Source organism: Pteropus medius, unplaced genomic scaffold (genome assembly GCF_902729225.1).
Source record: "Pteropus medius unplaced genomic scaffold, Ma_sr-lr_union100, whole genome shotgun sequence".
In the NCBI taxonomy this organism is placed as follows: Eukaryota; Metazoa; Chordata; class Mammalia; order Chiroptera; family Pteropodidae; genus Pteropus; species Pteropus medius.
The window spans coordinates 7,043,851-7,061,561 of NW_024355990.1; the positions used below are offsets into that span (position 1 = coordinate 7,043,851).

The 17,711-nt window shown below is 50.6% G+C and overlaps 1 protein-coding gene across 1 annotated transcript; it reads right to left on the reverse strand.

Moving 5' to 3' along the window:
- Window positions 1-5,812: 5,812 nt before the first annotated feature.
- SOX9 (SRY-box transcription factor 9) lies at window positions 5,813-10,456 on the reverse strand. The gene is made up of 3 exons (XM_039859224.1): window positions 9,650-10,456; window positions 8,436-8,689; window positions 5,813-7,822 (listed from the first exon to the last, which is right to left on the reverse strand). The coding sequence occupies exons 1-3, from the start codon at window positions 10,078-10,080 to the stop codon at window positions 6,975-6,977; spliced, it is 1,533 nt and encodes a 510-aa protein (XP_039715158.1). The 5' UTR covers window positions 10,081-10,456; the 3' UTR covers window positions 5,813-6,974.
- Window positions 10,457-17,711: the final 7,255 nt, after the last annotated feature.

Consider the following 17,711-nt stretch of genomic DNA (forward strand, 5'->3'; position numbering starts at 1 on the left):
GGTCAGCAAATCTCTTCTGTAAAGACCAGCGAGTAAGTATTTTAGGCTTTGCCGGCCATCATCTCTGTGCTAACTACTCCATTCTGCTATCATGGTAGGAAAACAGCATACGTGATATGTAAGATTATGGGCATGACTGTATTTCGATAAAAATTTGTTTATAACAATAGGTGATGGGCCGGATTTGCAAAACCCTGGAGTAGAGCATAGCATCCTTTGTAAACAATTTGGATTTCATTCCAAGTGAATAGGTACACATTGGAAGATGTTAAATAAGATGGTGGTGTGTGTATGTGTGCATGTGTGTGTGTGTGGGATGGGGTCATATGGTCAGGTTTTGCTTTAAAAAGTGTTTCCTGTAACATAATGTACAACATAAGAATTTATTCTCCCTTCCCCACTATGAGCTCTATTTTGTATTCTCTTCGGAGGATCGGAGGTAGTTGTCTATGCCGTGTACTAGTTTACGTGACCTTAGGTTAATTGCTTAATTTCTCTGAGCCTCAGTTTCCTTCTTAACAAGACTGTAATAATAACACCTGTCTCTGTGGGTTATTAAATGGATTAAATGAGATCATGTATATAAAACATCTGTCGCTGTGTCTGGCAAAGTAAGGGCTTGATGATGTCAGTCCCTTCCCTCTTTTCGTGTATGTCATGCTCCAGTCAAGACAGAGGTAAACGTAAAAGCTGGTAATTAAGCTAAAAAAAAATCAATTGCACGATTACACGATAGGTGAGAAATTTCTCACTATACCATAACTGGGTGATTTGGCTATGACAATAATGAATACGATTTTAATTTAAATTAATGGAAGCACGATTTCTGGTTCCAAAAGGGCTGGCCATCTATTTGAATCTATTTGTATTCCATATTCGTCAAACCAAAATTGGAGTCCTAGAAATGATCTGGGCATGCTAATTTGAGAGGAACGCTAATAAGTGAAATACATTCAAAAAAAAAGAATGACAAGTTAGGGAAGGGTTTGAGGACCATGTCAGGTGTAAAATGCACAAATAGCTGAAGGGCTACCATTTGGAAGAAAGACGCGACTCACGTCATACTGGTGCAGAAGTGGGTCACCTCTTCTACCATAGGTTGGAAACCGCAGAGATAAGATTTTTCTGTAATTATAGATCTCTACGACAGGAGAAGTGAGTTCCCAATGAATGTCAGCATTCTAGAAAAGACTGAGAAGCTACGACGGCTGAGATGTTGTGTAAAGGATTTTTGCAATGAGAGCACAAACTAAAAGGCCTCCATACTTTCCAAATTTCTGATTCCTTAAACCTGGGGGTGCATTAATCAAATCTCTGGAGATCAAGGGACCCTCTTAGACTCCTGGGATTAGGTCCTTCTCTGGAGGTCCCTGGTGAAAAGGGTTTTGTGAGATACAAGTTTGTGAGAAACAAATCATGTTTCATGAAGAGGAAGAGAGAGGGAAAGAGATCGTGTTATCGCAGTAGGAAGAGGGGATGACTAGGGTGAATATGGAGTGGGTTACTCATATGTAAATTGGGTCAGAGTAAATTTCACGTCACTGAACCACGGATGGAGATTAGGAGAGAATAAATGAAGTCAGGAAGTTCTCACCAAAACCATTTCCAAACTGGACCACTACCCTCTTCCTCTGCCATCCTAGACCAGGCCACCGCCACCTCTCACCTGGATGACTTCAATAGCCTCCCAACTGGCCCTTATCAGTTGTATTTTTTTTTTTCATGGCATGTGAATAAAGAAATATCAAAGAAGAATATTTATTTTTTTCTCAACTTCTCTATCCTAAAGTGTAAGCCCCACGAGGGCAGGCCTACGTCTCTTATTCACTGTTGAATCCTCACCCAGAGGAGATGCTCCACAAATGCTTATGGGAAGAATGAGGAGCAGAAGTCTTCCTCAAGTGGAAAATGGCAACATGAAACCATGGTATTTGGCCTAAATTCAATATAAACTGAAATGTTAAGAGATGTGCCTAGCAGTTGCTTCAAGGTAATGTACATATTCCCCGAATTTCACCTGGTTATTTTGAATGAATGTGAATCTGACCTCATTGCCTGCCCTATGTTGTATTCAGTCTAAAAATGATTCTTTTTCGGATATCCAGAGTTTTAAAAAGAGTTCTAGTCTGCGAATGATGGAAAATGAAGAGCTCAGTTAGGGCCCAGCAAAGTTTTTTCAGCTGCCAGAGGCAATGGGAGACCCTAAGAAAATGCAGGGGAGCGGTGGCGTACGACAGGCAAAAAGAAATGAGTGGGAAAAGGAAGTGAAGAAATGAGGTAGGAGAGGTAATTAACATTTCCTGTGGGCTTTACTTCACTGAACCTCTATTAAGCCCATGAGATAATATCTTTTGAGACATAAAATTCATTTGTGTCTCAGAGGTATAAGGAAATTATGTAAGGCCAAGTGGTAGAAATTGTGGTAGAGATTCCTGATAATGCTTTCTGTGACATTGCCATCAGGTCCATGGATAGGATGAAAGGTTGGTATTTATAAAGCACCTACTAAGTGTCAGGCACTGTTGAGAACAGGAAGAAAAGCATCTTGCTTGCAGCCTCTGGTATCATGGTTTACTGTCCAATAGCTATGGCCATGGGCAGACCCGGGTCTGGCTGGGCTTGAAGCTTATCCGTTTTTGTTTTGTTTTGTTTTTGTTTTTGTTTTTGTTTTTTGTTTTTGTTTTGAAGAGGAGGTTCTGAGAAAAAGAACATAAATTTAAAAAGTATGAGATTAAGTACAAGGCCTGAAGCTTTAGCTTCTTTAGCATCATAATAAGTCCATCTCTGGCTATAGCAACTGTCACCGATTAATTTAAAAAATGCCATAGCGGTGTCTCAAAAATGTCCATTTTGGACATCAGGGGAAAGGAAGGGATGGAGTGGAGGGGAGGTGGGAAAGTCCAACACAGCTCACGCTAGTCCATAAGTGCCATTTTAATAACAGCCCAAAAGATTGGTTCTAAGTGAGTTTTTAAATTCTCCTTTGTTAAAATAGTAAAAAAAAAAAAAAAAAAAAAAAAAATTTTATTTTGAGTATAAATAAACAAACAACCTTGGACGTGCACACCAGCCTCCTCTGGTCCGGAGGACTCTTTCCTGGGTTTCTAAGACGTTGTCGGGGCGATAAGCTCTGCATTTCTGGATTTAGACTAAAAATTCCTCTAAAATATGTTTTAATCTGATGATGCTGGTCTTTGACGAGACCCGGTGGATGGGGATGAGCAAATTCAGAGACTCTCTCTCTCTCTCTCTCTCTCTGTGCTGTCTCTTGGATTTTCCTGTGTGTCAGAACCATTTGGGGAGCTTGTGAAAACCCCAAACATTTACCTTTTATTCCCAAGCAGTAGGAACCCTGTCCAGACCAAGAGACTCAGAGCCAGTCAATTCTCAGACTGCTCCTTGCTAAAAAACTGCTCTAATAACAAGCCTATTACATGAAGGAGGGATGATAAACATTCTCCACACAAAGGGAAACCAAGGCACAGGAAAGTAAGCAGCTTGCTCTAGGTCACCTAAGCGAGTTCATGTCTTGACGGAATATTCTGGCTCTAAGAAGTCCTACCAAAGGCCACATACTGAAGAAAAGAGCGTATTTCTAGCAGTAGAGAGAACGATCTAGCAAACACTGTGGATCTGGTAGGTAAAGGGTTGTTCATGGTGGGGGTGTGTGTGCTGATTTTAATAGACAAAGGGATTTGGTGAATAAAGGCAGACGAGAATTCGACATCACAGAGACTGTTCCAAAGGACTTTGTGAGTGTTGGCAAGGGGGGTAAAATAGAGATTTTGTAAGAGTGGAGGGTAAACTCTGGGCCTGAGCGAATTGAATGCTGAGGCACCAACAAGCAGCAGAATCTGACGCCGAGGGTGGGGTGGGGGGCAGGGAGGTGTCACAGGCCCTCGGTAGATGCGTGTTGGAGGAATTTGCCAAGGAGGCCCAGTGCTAATATTGCCTCGATTTGATAACTACCATTTTCCTGGTTGTCATGCTCCTGGCGTGGGACGCAAGCCAGCGGCCCAGTAAGCAAAAACAGACAATGTGAGAGAAGACCAGAGAGTCTGGATGCTGGTAACGACGGGTCAGAGACTGGGGGCCCAGCAGTTAGACCAGTGAGAGGTGAGAGAGGAGACCTGACTCCCTGGAGACACTACTCCCATCAGCTGGGGTGGGGGTGGGGCGTCTCTGTGTGGGGGTGGGAAGGAAGGAGTGATTTCATCTGTTTAATGAAAAATGACCTGAACGTTTCTCTGATCCTGGAAACTCCCATCTAACCGGGGCCAAGGAAAACAGGATTAGGACTTATTACTTCTATGATGGCTTTGCGTCTTCTCAGGGTGAGTTAAACTGGAGGGAACAGAAAAAACCATTTCACTCCATGGCTCCTGCAGAGAAACTCTGAACTATTTAAAGGGTTAATAGAACAGATGTCCCTCTGGTCCCCTTCGGACACTCTGTTTCACTGTGGTTTCCTTTGCCTTTTAAATGGACACCCCATTTTGGGGGTATGTGTTCACAATAACAGAGAGTTTGCTCTGTTGACATCAGACAGGCAAGTAAGTGGCCCTCTCCAGTCTGTCTTCTGAGAAGCTACTGATTTCAGGTGTGACATTCCCTCTGACTTCCACAATGGAACAGCTTTTGCCCTAAAGCATGAGGGGACTGAAACCACCCCGAGTGTTTTGCCTGAGCCGGCAACAGCTGACATGTAATTCTCTTTGGGACCCACTGAGGTGGCACTCGTCAAGATTCTTCTGCATAGCTTTTTCGAGGACACGGCGTCTTCTCAGTGCCGCCGAGTTTAGGACTGCCAAAAAGTGCCCACCAAAAACAAAAATAACACATTGATCGGCGTGGCACAATGTCTTTTCTGTACCCCAATTCTTCAGATCCTCCTTTTAACAAAAGAATGGGTGAAAAAAATCCATAGGGCGGTTTTCTTTTTAATGCAATGTATATTTATTGTAAACAATAATATACAAAAAAAAAAGAAAAAAGGAAAGGTAAGTTTCACAGAGAGAACAAAAGGTTTGGGGGTAAACAAGGAAACAAACAAAACACAAACACAAACCAAACCTTACCTAAAGACAAAATATGATTTAAATGCCAGGTTTTTTTTAAGTTACAGAAATATTTTCTTAAAAGATCTGCTTTTATACAGAAATTGAAAGATGCCATATTATAAGAGTGCTTTAAGATTTTATTCTACTGACTTCTAAAACTGTTAATATATCTTTTTTTAAATAAAAAAAAAAAAAGTTTGCTGTCTTTTTTAAAAAGCAATCCTCAAACTCTCCAGCCACAGAAGTAATTAAGAACTAAGGTCTGTCAGTGGGCCGATCCCCTCCCCCTTTCCTCCCTCTGTCCAAGAGAACATGCAGGGGAATATCCATGACACATGCTTGCATTGTTTTGTGTCAACACACACACACACACACACACACACACACTCACAATCACACAATTTAGGCAGCCCAAAGTTCCGTGGCAGAAAACACTGCAAATGACTCAGTGATATACTACATTTGCAACCTCTCATTTGTACAAAAAAAGAGAAACAAGTTTCCAGTTTGTTTTCAACAAAAATAACAAAGAAAAAAAAAAAAGAACGGACATAAGGCATTTATACAAATCTAGGACAAGGAATCCAAAGAAACTTGCTTTTAATAATAAAAAAGATTAAAGAGATAAATAAAAAAAAAAACTGGTTACAGTTAAGAACATAATTTAACAACAGATGACCATACCCTTTTGAGGAAGGCTCCAACAACCTATTTGAATAAGAAGGTAAATTTTAAAAATAATAAAAAAAGGAAGTTTTGTTTTGTTTTGTTTTAATTAAAACCTCTCCTTACAAAATAAATAATTTTAGCACGTGGAATGTCTTGAAGGTTAACTGCTGGTGTTCAGAGAGGCACAGGTGACAGTTTAAGTGAGAGGACTCTAGCATCTGTTCGACAAGGGGCCAGGCAAGCAACCAGGGGGCAGTGTGCTGGGGCACGTACTGGCTGCTGAAACATCCCCAAGACAGATGTCGTGTCTTTTGCTTGCCTTTTGCTTCTTTAAGATTGCAGCGAACAAGCAAACGCGGGAGGAAAGAGCGCAAGTCTTTTTCAGCAGCATGGTTTTAAGGCTCAAGGTGTTTTTTCTCGTTTAAAAAATATATATATGATAAAGCTTACCAAATGCTTCCCTAGACTATCGTGTACTTCCATACTTGCAAAATAAGGCCTTTATTTTTCTAAGGCAGCGCCTCCTTGAATCAGAAAGCCTGAGGCATTAAGCAAAGCTAACCCCCCAAACTGATCAAATAACACAAATTTGTGTTTTTTCTATGTTAATACAACACATATACCTTTTTTTTTTTTTTTTTGTAAGAGAAAGCAAATCTGTACAAAAATACTCTGGTTGCAAGAAAAGCTAGGGCACACTGTTCAACTAAGTAGTTTAGCTGTTGGAAAAATAAGAACATTTAATTTTTATCTAAAAATATGTATAAATCCCCTCAAAATGGTAATGAATCATACACAGTACATACTAAAAATATTTAAAATAGAGAATATTCCTCACAGAGGACTCTTTTCTTTAATTACTGCTAAAAAATAATTACAAAGTCCAAACAGGCAGAGAGATTGGGCAAACTGGTCACACGATTCTGCATCGTCCTCCACGCTTGCTTTGAAAAACGTTTTCAAGTCCAGTTTGTCCATTTCGCTGGTCCATTTAGCCAAGAGCGGCCTGGCCACTGACTGATTTGCAACAAGGTGGTCATGCGTTTGGAAAGCTAATGTTTCTGCGTCGGAATCTGGGTACGAATTGCCTTTAGCTTAAATGTCTTTAAGGAATAAGAAAAAACAAAAAAACAAAAACAAAAAACCAAAAAACCAAAAAACGTCCAAAGGAAATTCTGGTTCTTTCTTTCTTCGGTTGTTTTTATGATCATCACGCCAATCATCACCCTTTGTCTAAGGGACTCCTCAAGGTCTGGTGAGCTGTGTGTAGACGGGCTGTTCCCAGTGCTGGGGGCTGTGGGTCTGCGGGATGGACGGGACCCCGGAGGTGTCGGCGATGGGGGTGTACATGGGCCGCTGCGCCGGGTTCATGTAGGTGAAGGTGGAGTAGAGGCCGGAGCCCTGGCCGGCGGCGTGGCTGTAGTAGGAGCCGGAGTTCTGGTGGTCAGTGTAATCGTACTGCGAGCGCGTGATGGGCGGGTAGGAGGGGCTGTAGTGCGGGAGGCTGAAGGGGCTGTAAGCGATCTGCTGCGGTGAGTGCTGCTGCTCGCTGTAGTGGCTGGGACTCAGCTGCTCGGTCTTGATGTGCGTTCGCTGGGACTGGCCCGGCTCGCTGCTCAGGGTGGTCAGCGTGTGCGCCGGCGGCTGCTGCGGGGGCGCGGGCGGCTGCTGCTGCGGGGGCGCCGGGGGCTGCTGCGGGGGCGCCTGCGGGGGCGCCTGCGGGGCCTGCGGAGGCTGCTGCGGGGGCGGCGGCGGCGCCTGCTGCTTGGACATCCACACGTGGCCCGCGCCCGCGGGGCTAGCCGCTGTGCTGCTGATGCCGTAGCTGCCAGTGTAGGTGACCTGGCCGTGCGTGGCCGGCACCCCTGGGTGGCCATTGGGTGGCAGGTACTGGTCGAATTCATTGACGTCGAAGGTCTCGATGTTGGAGATGACGTCGCTGCTCAGCTCGCCGATGTCCACGTCACGGAAGTCGATGGGGGGCTGTCGGCCCCCCTCTGGCAGGGGGCGCCCCTCTCGCTTCAGGTCAGCCTTACCCGGCTGCACGTCGGTTTTGGGGGTGGTGGGTGGCGTCGGTGGACCCTGGGATTGCCCTGCAGGCATTAAAAGAGGAAGAAGCGCGGGAACATCAACAAGGGCTGTGCAAAGGCCCCAGCTCCTGGACCCTCATGAGACCTTCCCCCTCTGCTCAAGCGTCACGAAGCGCGCGTCAAGAAGCGCTCATCCGCCAGGGAGGCGCGCGGCAGGTCGATGACACCCCCAATGGTGAACCCGTCGGTGCACACTGGGCAGTCTCCTTTTATCGGGGGCATCTGAGCCCCGGAGGGTCCAGAGGACCAGACAGCTACTCGTGGAGAGCCCTCTGTGTGCTTTCGGGGCGGAGGAGCAAGGCCAAGAAGGGAGACGTGCTGTAAACCTGTAAACGTATTTTACCTGCAATAAAAATTAATCTGCTTAGGAGGCAGGGATTGAGAGGGCTGTGTGCGAGCATGTGCGCGTGTGCGTGCGTGTGTGTGCGTCTGTGTGTGTGTGTGTGGTGCGCGCGCACGCACACGTTTAGGGGCTTCGTGGAGGATTAGGCGCAGGGGGTGGTGTGTCCCTCCCTGGGGAGCGCAAAGTCCCTAAGCAGAGCCTACGAGGCGGAGGCCTGGGCGTGTGCCAGGCGGCCCGCGGGTGGCTAGGGCTGGGGGCCAAGGGGGGACTCACCCGAGTGCTCGCCAGGGGAGTGCACCTCGCTCATGCCGGAGGAGGAGTGCGGCGAGTCGGCCTGCAGCGCCTTGAAGATGGCGTTGGGGGAGATGTGCGTCTGCTCCGCGGCCTCCTCGGCCTCCGCCTGCCCGTTCTTCACCGACTTCCTCCGCCGGGGCTGGTACTTGTAATCCGGGTGGTCCTTCTTGTGCTGCACGCGCAGCCGCTCCGCCTCCTCCACGAAGGGGCGCTTCTCGCTCTCGTTCAGCAGTCTGGGGGGCGGGGGAGGGGGCGCAGAGAGACAGAGACAGAGAGAGAGAGAGACACAGAGCGGGGAGCGGGTCTGTGAAATTCGCAGAGCTGTCAGGGCGGCGGGTGGGGTAGGTGACCCCGACCTCTTTGTGCTTCACACACAACCTCTCTCCTCCCTCCCCCCTGCTTTCCAGCCGCAGCGGCAGCTCATAACTTTTCTTAAAAAAAAAGAAAAGAAAAGAAAAACAAATCTCGGTTCTTTTAGTCGGACCCGAGCAGTCACTCCGCGCCCCGCTTTCTCCCCTTTTCTTCCTTACCCTGCAGATAAAAATAGCTCCCCGCTGCTCCCGCTCTACGTACCTCCGCTACCGGAGTTATCGCCCCGCTCCCTCCTACCGCCCCTAACCCCCTTTAAAAACTTTCCAAAAAAACCACTGCATTTGCTGCAGGATCTGCCGCCCCCCCCACCCGCAACATTGCGCCCACCTATTTCCAGCAACCTCCCTCCTCCCCTCCTCTGCCAGCCATGGGGACGCCTCCAGCCTCGGGGTCTCCCGCCCAGGCTCCGTCCCACCTCCGCGGGTGTCGGGCTGCACGAGAGCGCGCAGTTCGAGAGAGGGGGAGGCAAACCTCACTTCCCATCCAAGCCCTCTCTCGGGATTGAACTTCACAGCAAGGGGAGACCGTGCTGGCAGCTCCCTCCCACCGCGAGTGCTACAAGTCATCTTCCACCCTCTGGCCAGCGCCTTCCTCCTTCGCCTAGCTCCCCCCGCCCCCCACCTTTCTTTGAGCAATCCAAGAACTTGTCACAACCTGGAACTGGGGTTACACCCGTCCCCACCTCCCACCCCCCCCCGGCCCCACCCCGCCTGCTCCCCGACCACTACCTACCCCCTGCTGGGAGGCGGGGCGCGGGGAGCTAGCTGGTCGAGGCCAGCGCCCCCGCGGCCCAAGGAGCCCACCCTGCCGCGCGGCCCTACCTCCAGAGCTTGCCGAGGGTCTTGCTGAGCTCCGCGTTGTGCAGGTGCGGGTACTGGTCCGCCAGCTTCCTGCGCGCCGCCTGCGCCCACACCATGAAGGCGTTCATGGGCCGCTTGACGTGCGGCTTGTTCTTGCTCGACCCGTTGACGCGCACCGGCATGGGCACCAGCGTCCAGTCGTAGCCCTTCAGCACCTGGCTGACCGCCTCGCGGATGCACACGGGGAACTTGTCCTCCTCGCTCTCCTTCTTCAGGTCCGGCTCGCCCTTGGGAAACGTGTTCTCCTGGGGCCGCGTGTTCTCGGTGTCGGAGCCGGAGCCCGAAGGGCAGGGCGAGCCAGCCGAGTCCTCGGACATGGTGGGGCTGGGGGCGCCGGACAGGCCCTTCTCCTGCTCGTCGGTCATTTTCATGAAGGGGTCCAGGAGATTCATACGCGGGCCCGGGACAGGGGGCGGGTGGCCGGGAAAGGCGAGAAGCCGCGGCGGCTCGGGGACTCGAGGCGCGGGCTCCTCTCCCGTCGGCTGCCGGACGCGGAGCGAGCGGCTCCGGGGGAACCTGGCGCGTCACCCGGCTGCGGCGGTGAGCACTTAGGAAGGCGCGGGGTGGCCAGCCCGCAGCTGCCCGCTCCACGTGGGGAAAGGCAAACTGCAGAGGAGAAGGAGCAGGAGAAGAAAGAGCTAAAGCGGGGGCGTTCGCACCCCTTCTTTTCTCCTCCCGCAAAAGAAAAGTTCCTTGGAGTGAAACTGGAAAAGTCGCGGCGCCACTGAAGTTCGCAGTCAGTTTCAAGCTCCGCTCTCCGCTCTCGGACTCTCAGCCCGGCGGCTCTTTAATAAATACTCCCCCTCACCTTAGAGACGTCCAGCCAATCACGGCGCGGCATTTCAGGGGTTGGCAGGCAGCTGATTGGATCCGATGGGGAGGGGGGGCCGAGGATTGTGGCACGCGGCTGGTGACTGGAGCAGAGGGGAGGAGCCCGGCGCCGAGCGCTGCCGCTGGTCTCGCAGCGGGGGAGGGGGCAGTGCTTCGCGGAAGGCGGGGGACCAGGGACATCCAAGTGTGTAAGTTTGTCGTACTCTCGTAATGTCAGAATTTTGGTGCTGTCTCCGCGCGAATCTTTGCGTGTGCGTGCGTGTGCGTGTGTGTGTGCGTGTGTGTCTAGACCAGAATCTTCCCCCACCCCCAAACATTTCTTTTCACTGCTTTCTCCGAGGTACCGGGGACTTAGCTGGAGTTTGCAGTGCTGGAAAAGCAGTTGCTCCCTAGAGCGCGAAGCCCCGTTTACGCACCTGGAGCCTGCCTCCTTCGAAAGTGCTTAGAAATGGTCTTCTAAAGCAAATGTTTTGGTGACTCAACGCCTGCTGTTCCTCTGTAATAATCCGTATAAATAGATTAACGTGCTCTGGTTCGCCGGGGCTGGCGCGGCTGGTCGGGATTCCGCAGCGCCCTTGCGAAGAGAATCAATGAAAACCAAAGTTAAGTCCCTGGGAAGGCTGGCGGCGGCAGCGACGCCGTCGCCCGGCTCCCGCTCCCGCGGAGCCTTCCCGAGCCACACCGACCTTGAACCCTGACAAGTCTTCAGCCCCCCCCCCCAAGCTCCCACCCCATCGGCGAGCCTCAGTGACAGGGCGACTGCTTTGACGTTCTGCTCTTCACCTCTCCGGCCGACTCAAAACGTCAGCACAGTTGCCCCTGGAAAAAGAGTTTACGAACTGCTCTGGCTTTGAGAGATCGAACCTTGCGAATGTGGTGGTGCCGAGCCCCAGAGTCTGAGGCCGGTCATTCGGTTCGTAAAAGGCCAAACAAATGGGCACAGCCGCAGACAAAACAGCGTCCGTTGGCGGAGTGGCTCTGCTTGCCCGCTTTCCCCCTCCTTTACAAACAGCTAAAGGGGCGAGAGCCTGTCGTCCAGACTAGTGCGGTCCTTTCGTGACTCGAAGACATTTGGGAGTTCTGGGAGGAAGGGTGGGGGTGTCTCTGATGTATTTCAAGTGGGATCCGAGCACAACCTTTGTGTTTACACGAATGCTTAGGGTCTGGTTGGGTATCTATACTAGGCGAAGAAGGAAAACCTTAGTCGCTTGCAGGTTGGTTACATGTCTTCACAATCACAAATATACGCACAACTGTGAAAAAAAATTTTAATTTTCAACTCCCCCCTTCCTGGCTCTTGAAAATGTTTCCTGGATTTAAATTATTGTTATTATGATTTTGCCTGCATCATATCAAAGACTTGTTTATTTCGAATTTGCAAATTGCGGACACTTCGACAAGATTTCAGAGTATTTTCCTTGAAGAATTTTTTAAAATCTCGTTTTCCCTAGTTTTCTTCTGAAGAAATCTACATATCCTATAGGAAACAGAATTCTTCCAAAGGTAGCAATTTGCAACCCTGTAAAATACTATTTATTTTTTCATCAAATGTAATTCACAGTGGATGCCTCTGGTACCTTAAAGTTTGTTTCCGCGTTTAAGAGAACTTCATACAATAGTTTTGTATCGTGTTCCCATGAATACGCTCAGAAAGTATAAAAACAACTTCGTCTTTTTTGGGGAGAAAAAGTCCTGCGTAGTATGGGCTGATTTCTGTGTCTTCAGGAGGGGACATTTGTGAGTGTAACTGTGTTGGTCACAGACACCTGACCCAGGAGGAGAATCAGAGATCAGAACTCGGGGCAGAAATTTTAACCAGGGAGTCTATATTTAGCTGCATTTGTTGTAATTCTCGAGTTTACTGACATAAAGGCAGTGAAGATGACTGACTTTCAGATATCTGGCAATATTTCACTAAATATTTGTCAAGATAAATACGTACACATGTAAATATGTTTTAATACAATTACGCAATAGGAGATAATATATAGCATCTTAAATCACAAGCTACGGTGCTTTATTTTCTGTTCGTTTGATGCAAACAATTTATACTCTTGTATCTTTTTGAAAACTTATGATAAACAATTCAGTTGACTTAAAAAAAAATGGGCTGCAATTTTCAGCTACATCCAGAGGGGGCGCCAAAAGCCCAGAAACTGTCTAACTCACAGAAACTGCGCGAAAACTTTGATGGTGGTGGTGGGGGGTGGCATGTTCCACTCAATCAGAACTGCAATACTGCTGAGAGTTATCTCTGCAGAAATTCCTACACGATATTTCCTCCCGTGTGGATCCACCTCTGGGCAGCCCAGTTAGGGGACCTGGGAGGTGTGTGTCTATAGAAGACGAGGCAGAGAAAAAGAACTTTCTAGATCTCTGGCGCTTCTATTCTGCACAGAACTCGGAGACCGAGACCACGAGAAGGACCCCCTCCCCACGATCTCCCAGGTGCCAGGCGTTGCCCTCTGCGTGACATGCTGGCACCAGGCGGAGCCTGACGCGTGCACACCTCGATTAGCCCGCGAGGAGGTCCTGCCTTTCCGCGGGGGCCCGGGTGCCAACTGCCCCACCCCCATTCGGGGGTCGGTTCGCTCTGGCGTGACTTTTCTGGGTCATGCTGAGCTCTCATCTCTGCCCCGGGAAGACGCTCGCAGTCCTCGACCTGAGGACCCGAGTCAGGAAGAGCCAGAGGGAAATAAACCCGTCCCCAACGTTGAGCTTACAGATGGGGAAACTGAGGCTCTTGGCTCAGTTTTAGCCACAGTATTCTGCCAAAAGCTAAAGGCGCCTTTCCTGCAGTCTGGTGGGGCTGAGGGAGGGAAGGGGCGCTGGTCAAGAAAGCGGGCGGGAACCGCCGGCACCGAGCACGTCCGTGATGTGCATTCGGTCCGGCTCTTGAGCCAACGCCGCGAGGTCTGACGCCGGCAGCGGAGACGTGGAGGTGCGAGCGGATCCCAAGGGGGACCTCGGGAGGCTGAGGTCTGGGATTCCTTCCTTCTCTCTCAGCGTCACGGCCCGGCGCCGGGCTCAATTTCCCCGGCCTGGGCCGCCAACCTCCTTCCGCGTCTACGCGGGCGCCGCGAGGCGGGAGCCCAGAGTTTTTGGCGCAGAGCGAGTTCCTCCGGCTCCGTGGCGCGGTGCAAACACGCGGTGCCAATGCGCAGTGCGGGAGTGGGGAGGGGGGCGGTGTTCCGTCTCGGGATGGAGGTGGGAGGAGTGGCGGATGGGGTTCTCTTTGCCAGGGGGAATTAAGGACCACGACATTTCTCCCCAAAGTTTCTTAGCAAAAGTGGGGGCCTGCCTAAATCCGTTTCCAGCAAGGACGCACGGCCTAGGAGAGTCTAGTCTGGTCGGGCTGAGCCGCGGAGTCTCCCAAAGATCTCAGCTCCGGGCAACGTATTCTATAGAGGTGCCCAGAGACGGGGATACCCCTTCTTTGCCAAGTCCCCAGGGCTCGGTTCCTTTCAGGTAAAAGGCCCCAATCCCTGGCAAACCGCGGGTCCCCGCGCCTCGCGCTCCCATCAGCTCCTCCTCGGTGGTGGGAGCTTTTCGATGGGCGTGGAGCGCGTTTGCACGTCGATTTTCTCGCCAGACGCCAGTCCTCTTTGAAAGGGGCGGCAGGAAAGCCAGTGCAGGACAGGTGATGGGCTGGACGGCAGCAGAGAAAGGGAAAAGGAAAGTGCCAGGTGGCTTCCTAGAGGCGCAAAGAATAGATATTTGACTCGCCAAATAAGGGCGACCTTTGGGCACTTTGCCTGAGGGTGCGCCTGTCCCATCACAGGCCTACAGACCTCCTAGAAACGCATTCCATAAACACGGGTGACTCTATATACAGTCCTACGTGTCCATTTCTCCCCAAACGGGCTCCCTACTTAGGGAGAGTCTGTGTCGTGTGTCACCCAGGACTGTCTAATGCCGGCGCCCCCAAAACTACAGGCCAAGTGGGGCTTTTGTTTTCCTCTCTTTTCAGAGAGAGAGGGATGAGGTGGACAGGACGTGTCGGGTGAGGGAGGCCTGAACCAACAATGTGTTCCTTAGTGACCCGGCGGGGTCGAGGGGCAGCGGAGGCTGTAACCCAGCGGGGCTCCGGGGGTGGAGGGTTCGCAGCCTGGAGCCAAAGCAAGAGACCCGACAACTGGCCAGTTTGGACTGGTTGGTTATCGGAGGGAGAAAGGACGGATGGGAGTTTGGAGTGTGCTTTAAAAAAAAAAAAAATCCTAACTGTCCCCCAAATATCTGTCTTTCGTCAGGATACAGGGAGCTGCGGGTCATTCGGATTCCTCAAGGCGTCTCTAGAACGGCCTGCAGCAAATTTCTTAGGCCAAGTTGTTGTTTTTTTTTTCCTCCTCCCCAATTTTCCTCTTTTAAAAATCTTTCAGGCATTTTCAGCTGAAGGTGCCTTTGCCTTGCTGATTTAAAAATACAAATAAAATAAGCGCTCAGCGCAGCAGCGTCTCCTTTGCGGCGGACCCCACCTGGCGAGGGCGCTCCCGTCAGCCCCACCGGCTCCCCCCGCCACAGATGGCAGCGTCGCACCTGCACCTTCTGACCTGGCGTCGCCAACCGCTCAGACCAGAGAGGTCATCGACAGAGAAGGGCCGAGATGCCCAGGACACTTTTGCATGGTCCCCCGAGGGGGCCGTGGGCTCTAGAGCCGTCGGGACACGTCTCAGCCTGAGGCGACTCTTAGCTGATTATTTTGGATTTTCATTAATCGAGGAGAATGTCTCCATCAAACCACGGAAAGGGAGAAAATCCATTAATATGTAATGCGGAAGGTAACTGAATTAAAGATGTATCTCGTGTCTTTCTCGCGACCCTTTTCTGTCGCGGCAGGACCTGGGAGGTCCCCGGGGCATGCCGAATGTCCCCGAGTCCTCGAACCTATCAGGGCCAACCCCCGGCGTCCTTTCTACTTGGAACTGGGGTCGGCTTCCGGTGGCTGAGCCAGGAGCTGAGGCAGAAGCATGCAGCCTGGTCACCTACCCTCTGGTCGCAGCAGGGGTGGCAGCCCCTGCTGCCATCCCCCCTCCCTCGGCCTGGCCCCGCCCCGGGAGGGCCAAGGTCATGAGGTCAGCCTCCAACTTTGGAGTTTCCCCAAGGGGGACATCTTGAGGCTGGGGGCTCCGGCCACGGAGGGTTCTCGGAGCTGTGATGTCACAAAGAACCCAGCGGGTAGGCAGCCCCGGTGCCTGGTGCCACAGCCCTGGGGCTTCGCGAGGTCGCGGCGGGAATCCGCTGGGCTTCCCTCCTCGTAGGTAGCTGTTTGTTTCAAATTAATTTCTGGGTGCGCACGCGTCGCTGTCTGCGAGTCCGCAAGAGAGAGACAGGCTGTCCTGGAGGCCGGTTCCTTCCTGGGCTTGTTTGGAGAGAGAAGGCAGAGGTGCCTCTGGTCCTCTGCCGGCCTCGCACAGGCAGATCAGGGACTCGGAGAGGGCAGGTGTCCCTTTCCTCCTCCACATCTGCTCCCGAGGCCTTTTCACTGACGACGAAGATTAAGTGGACTCTTAGATGCCCTTTTGCTGCACCCCCGCCCGCCAGTTATTTTTTATTCCATTTATTTATTTATTTACTTATTTATCTATCTATCTATCTATCTATCTATCTATCTATCTATCTATCTATCTATCTATCTATCTATTTATCTATTCATTCATTTATTTATTTATTTATTTATCTATTTATCTATTTATCTATCTATCTATCTATTTATTTATTTATCTATCTATTTATTTATTTATCTATCTATTTATCTATCTATTCATTCATTTATTTATTCTATTTATTTATTTATTCATTCATTCATTCGTTCATTCATTTTCGGCGTGAAATTTGGCCTGGTATAGGAGAGGGGAACAGGTTTTGCTGCTGTTCCCCTCCCGTGAATCATGAAGACCTAGAAAATCTCAGAGTCCCTGTCACTGTCTGTGGGACGAACTGAGCTTGCACGGGTGGGAAAGGGCGGCTCTCTCTCTCTCTCTCTCTCTCTCTCTCTCTCTTTCTCGGAGTCCTACTCTGGAACTGGTCCCCACCCTCCCTCCCCGGGTTGGCTGAAACATGAGGGAAGGCCTGCAACCTGGACAGGTGTGGACTGACAGGGGAAACAGCATCCCACTGGGACGCCCCTAAAGCCCACAAAACTCTCAGCTTCACGCTGTCTTTTCAGTCTCCCCCGCCTTATCATTCACATGCAAATCAGAGACAAATAAGCAGCAGTTTCTGGTATAATTTAGGGGCCAGGTCACTATAGAGTCAAGTATCAGGGCATTTAGCCTTCTTCAAAAACCGGGTGCAGTCTGAGAGGGCCCTAGATGTGGGTGCCTTTCCCTTACATACTCACAGAGACATCCCAAAGGTCGAGATGTTTCCTTCAGCAACCAGGAGAAAAGGCGGCCTCTGAGGATTGAGGTGCCCGTCTGGTATGAAGGGAAGGCAGGGTGAGTGGCCTTGGTTCTGACACCCTCCACCCAGACATTCAGCCACTCCTCAAGGGGCCACTATCCCCCAGGGACCTGGCTTCAGAGTCTCCCAAAGGAGCCCGAGTCCAGCTTCTGTTTGAACTTTGATGGTATTAGACCATGAGGCATCATGGACAGCAGACCAGGTGCTTGCAAATCTGGGAGGCGTGGATGACAGAGGCTGTGTGGGAGCTGGGGTGTCTGTAGGTCTGAGGTTGGCTCTGGGACTCTAGATGACGGAGGCCCCAGAGTTCTGGGCAGAGGAAGTGCAACAGCGTGGAGACAGCTTGTCCTCTGCGTCCCGTATCATTCCTGGTCATTCTTTCCCTTGCCATCTCGCTCCCTGTTAGCCCAGAATTAATCAAATACACTTGAGCGCTTACTATGTGCCCAACTTCCAAAGGGACAAGACTGGGTCCCGCCTGTTGTTGACTCCATGTCTGGTATCCATCAGAGTCCAGCCTCTGCGACCCACCCCCTGCTTTGCCCTCTGGGCTCACTGTTCTGAGACTCTTTCTCCGCCCCTGCCACAGATTCCCCTTTTCCTGCTCTGAAAGAACACGTGATAGCTGTGTCCCACCCTTGTGGCCCTATTGCCGCCGTTGCTCAGGGGAAGGCAAAGCGTGGGGAGAAGTGGTCTGGAGCTCCCCTCTGTGCCAGAGTCCTCGCTGTGTCCTGTCCCCAGCAATTCCCTCTCTTTTTCTATCCCTCATGATCCTGTGCCTTTCTTTGCC